The sequence below is a fragment of the Arachis duranensis genome, chromosome 8 (genome assembly GCF_000817695.3).
Source record: "Arachis duranensis cultivar V14167 chromosome 8, aradu.V14167.gnm2.J7QH, whole genome shotgun sequence".
NCBI classification, from domain to species: Eukaryota; Viridiplantae; Streptophyta; class Magnoliopsida; order Fabales; family Fabaceae; genus Arachis; species Arachis duranensis.
Window position 1 is genome coordinate 26,478,563 of NC_029779.3, and position 2,865 is coordinate 26,481,427.

The window sequence follows — 2,865 nt, forward strand, 5'->3', positions numbered from 1 at the left end:
ACTCTTTGAATTCTGTGTAGCAAATAGTCAGATATTAGAACATGGAAACCGATGATTCGGGAATCTTGTCATTTAATTGCCATTAAATTTTTCCCCAAACGGATCAATAAAAATTATTGGTAAAAGTTGAAAAGGAAAATTGAACAACTTGAAAATTGAAACTTGTTCCAAAACAGATATAAAATTTATTTAATTATAAATGTACAAAAAAGATAAGAGGATTATGAAGAAGAGGATAGAAGAAGATAGTAATAAGGTGCATTATTAGTTGATAGGAGAACCCAAAAAGAGAACAAAAACAAGTGAGGAACATAAACACAAACTCTTGTAAGAACAGCGTTATCTACATTACAACAAGCACAATCCCTAATTAATCAACTAAAGCACCAAAGGCAGTCTAAAATTACAGTAAAAGACACCCATGACTTGTGTCCTCTATGGCTTCCACCCCAAAAAAGGAAAAACAGAAGAGAACCTTGAAAATTAAATGCTCCCTTCTGATATTCACAAAAATATTGCAAGCTAATGGAAACCACCAATGGGGAGAGCAGCTTTAGCCGCTTCCGATTGCTTTGTAGAAGGTAGCATGAAAATTGCCATTATACCACTCACGGCGGCCGCCACCGCACCTGCCACGAACGCCGGCAAATTGCCACCTCCAAATAATTTGTCCCATGGTCCGCTAATTGCTGCCACTATCATCTGCATCATAAATATATATATCATGTTAGCTAATTCAATTACATATTCTAAACAAAAAAATTAACTTTCATATGTGTATTAAAAATATATTCAAATACACCACATAAATAACACACTTGCTCCAATTAATAATATATGTTATATGTCGTCTAATAAATATATACTGACCTGCGGAACCACAATGGCAAGATTAAGAACTCCCAAAGATAAACCTGAAAATTTTTAACACAAAAGAACGGGTCAATTCTCTTTTTCTACAATTTTTCATATGAATCAGGTGGTTTTGACTAAAAAATAATTGATTTCTAATCTCCTTTCTAAAGAATATTAGTGACTTATATATTGCTTAATGTTTATGGTTTATTTGTAAATAAAATATATTTTATTTTACTTTCTTTTAAAAGTGTAATGTATGTCATCTTAGTATTTGTAGTGAGATACCTTGTCCTGCGCCAGTTTCACTTGAATAGATGGATGCTAATGCAAATGGAACACTGTATGTTATCTGAAATTAAAAAAAAGTGCGGTTAATTAATATGGATAAAAGTAAGAAATAAAGTAAAATAAATAATCATTTAAGATAAGAATATATCTTAATAAATATAGCATGTAGTTTGTATTATCCATAATAATAATGAATTAATTACCGCAAGAGGAATGCCTAGAACAGCAAAAAAGGACAAGGCTCCAGCCTGAACGCCAGTGGAGGGATGACCAATGTAGTGGGGATTAAGATGACGCTGGTGCATAGCGACCTTGCTGATATATACAGTCATGGCCAAGCCAGCCGCAAGGACAAAATTAACAATTCCCCAGAGATTCTTAGCACCACCAACCGCACGTCCAATGGGTTCCACACCCAAAGACATAACACCCAAAACCACGGAATTTATCAAAAGACCCAAAGCTCCCTTTTGGACGCCGTCTTTATACGCTTGATTTCCAACCTCTCCACCATATACCTCCTTACCCATCCAGTCAGTGTTGTACAAGAAATATGCAAACCACGCCGACCAGTTTATTGCCGTAACCGCCATTAGTAGCAACATGGGCTTCTTCAGCCCTTTTAGCGCCCCCAACATTTCTCCGAAGCATACAACTGCTGCCGATCTCTCATCTTCTTCTCCCACAGGTGACTTCTCACGTAATACTTGTTTATCCGGCACGTAGAACAAAGCTACACCTGTCAACGACAGCAGTAGGAGGATCGAGAAGAAGAAGCAACTTTTCAAGTCTGCGCAGAACACATCGCACGCTTTTGTCTGCGTGAATGGAAACACTTTGTGGAGGCTGTCAATGGACCCCGCACCGTAACCGAGTACGCTTCCCACGGCCATGAAGAACGAGAAGAACGCGTTTGCCAGCCTCGTTTTCCGTTCATCACCGGCGGCAAGGTCACCCAGGAACGCTCGACAGGGTCCCTGGAGCATGTTGTTGGCCACGTCCAAGATCCAGAATCCGATCACAAATATGGCTACGGCGCGTGGGCGGGTTTTCTTGTTCAGGTTGTCCCCAAAGGCATGGCCAATATCGGCGGCAAAGCCAATGAGAAAAACAGCTATGGCGACAGCAGCGGCGCCGGCAAGAATGAAAGGACGGCGGCGGCCGAGTTTGGAGGTACATCGGTCGCTATAGTAACCAACTATTGGCTGGACAACCATGCCGGAAATGGGGCCGCAGAGCCAGATGAAAGAGGACCATTGGTGAGGCACTCCGAGAAGCTGACTGTAAGGTGTTAGTAGGGAGAGTTGTAGAGCCCAGCCAAACTGGATACCGGCAGCGATGGAGGCTACCGCCACCAGCTTCCAAATGGGACTTGGCTGCGCTGGTGACCCCGATTCCAGATGAAGGGAGTTCTGGGTGTCACCATTCTTAATGGTGTTCTTGTTTGAGGAGCTCATGGCAAGAGAAAGAAAGGAGAATAATGGAAGAAATGGTACGTGCAGTGTTTGAATGGAGAGAGAGGGGAGTTGGGGTTGGTGAATTTATAAGCAGATGGAGAGGGTGAGGGGTTATGTTATGTTGCGTTTATTAACGTGTGTGTGACTATTCAGTGATTTACTATATACACTTTATAGTTAGTTATATGATGGTGTCATGCGTCATATATTCATATATATCATTAATAACATATACTTCAATTCTCTTACTAATTTACCATAA

At 40.5% G+C, this 2,865-nt stretch overlaps 1 protein-coding gene across 1 annotated transcript; it reads right to left on the bottom strand.

The window, feature by feature from the left end:
- Window positions 1–236: 236 nt before the first annotated feature.
- On the bottom strand, window positions 237–2,733 carry LOC107461647 (sucrose transport protein SUC1). Its single transcript, XM_016080188.3, has 4 exons — window positions 1,350–2,733; window positions 1,144–1,207; window positions 871–914; window positions 237–702 (listed from the first exon to the last, which is right to left on the bottom strand). Exons 1-4 carry the CDS (start codon window positions 2,601–2,603, stop codon window positions 523–525), a joined length of 1,542 nt encoding a protein of 513 aa, XP_015935674.1. The 5' UTR covers window positions 2,604–2,733; the 3' UTR covers window positions 237–522.
- Between the last annotated feature and the right edge of the window lie 132 nt (window positions 2,734–2,865).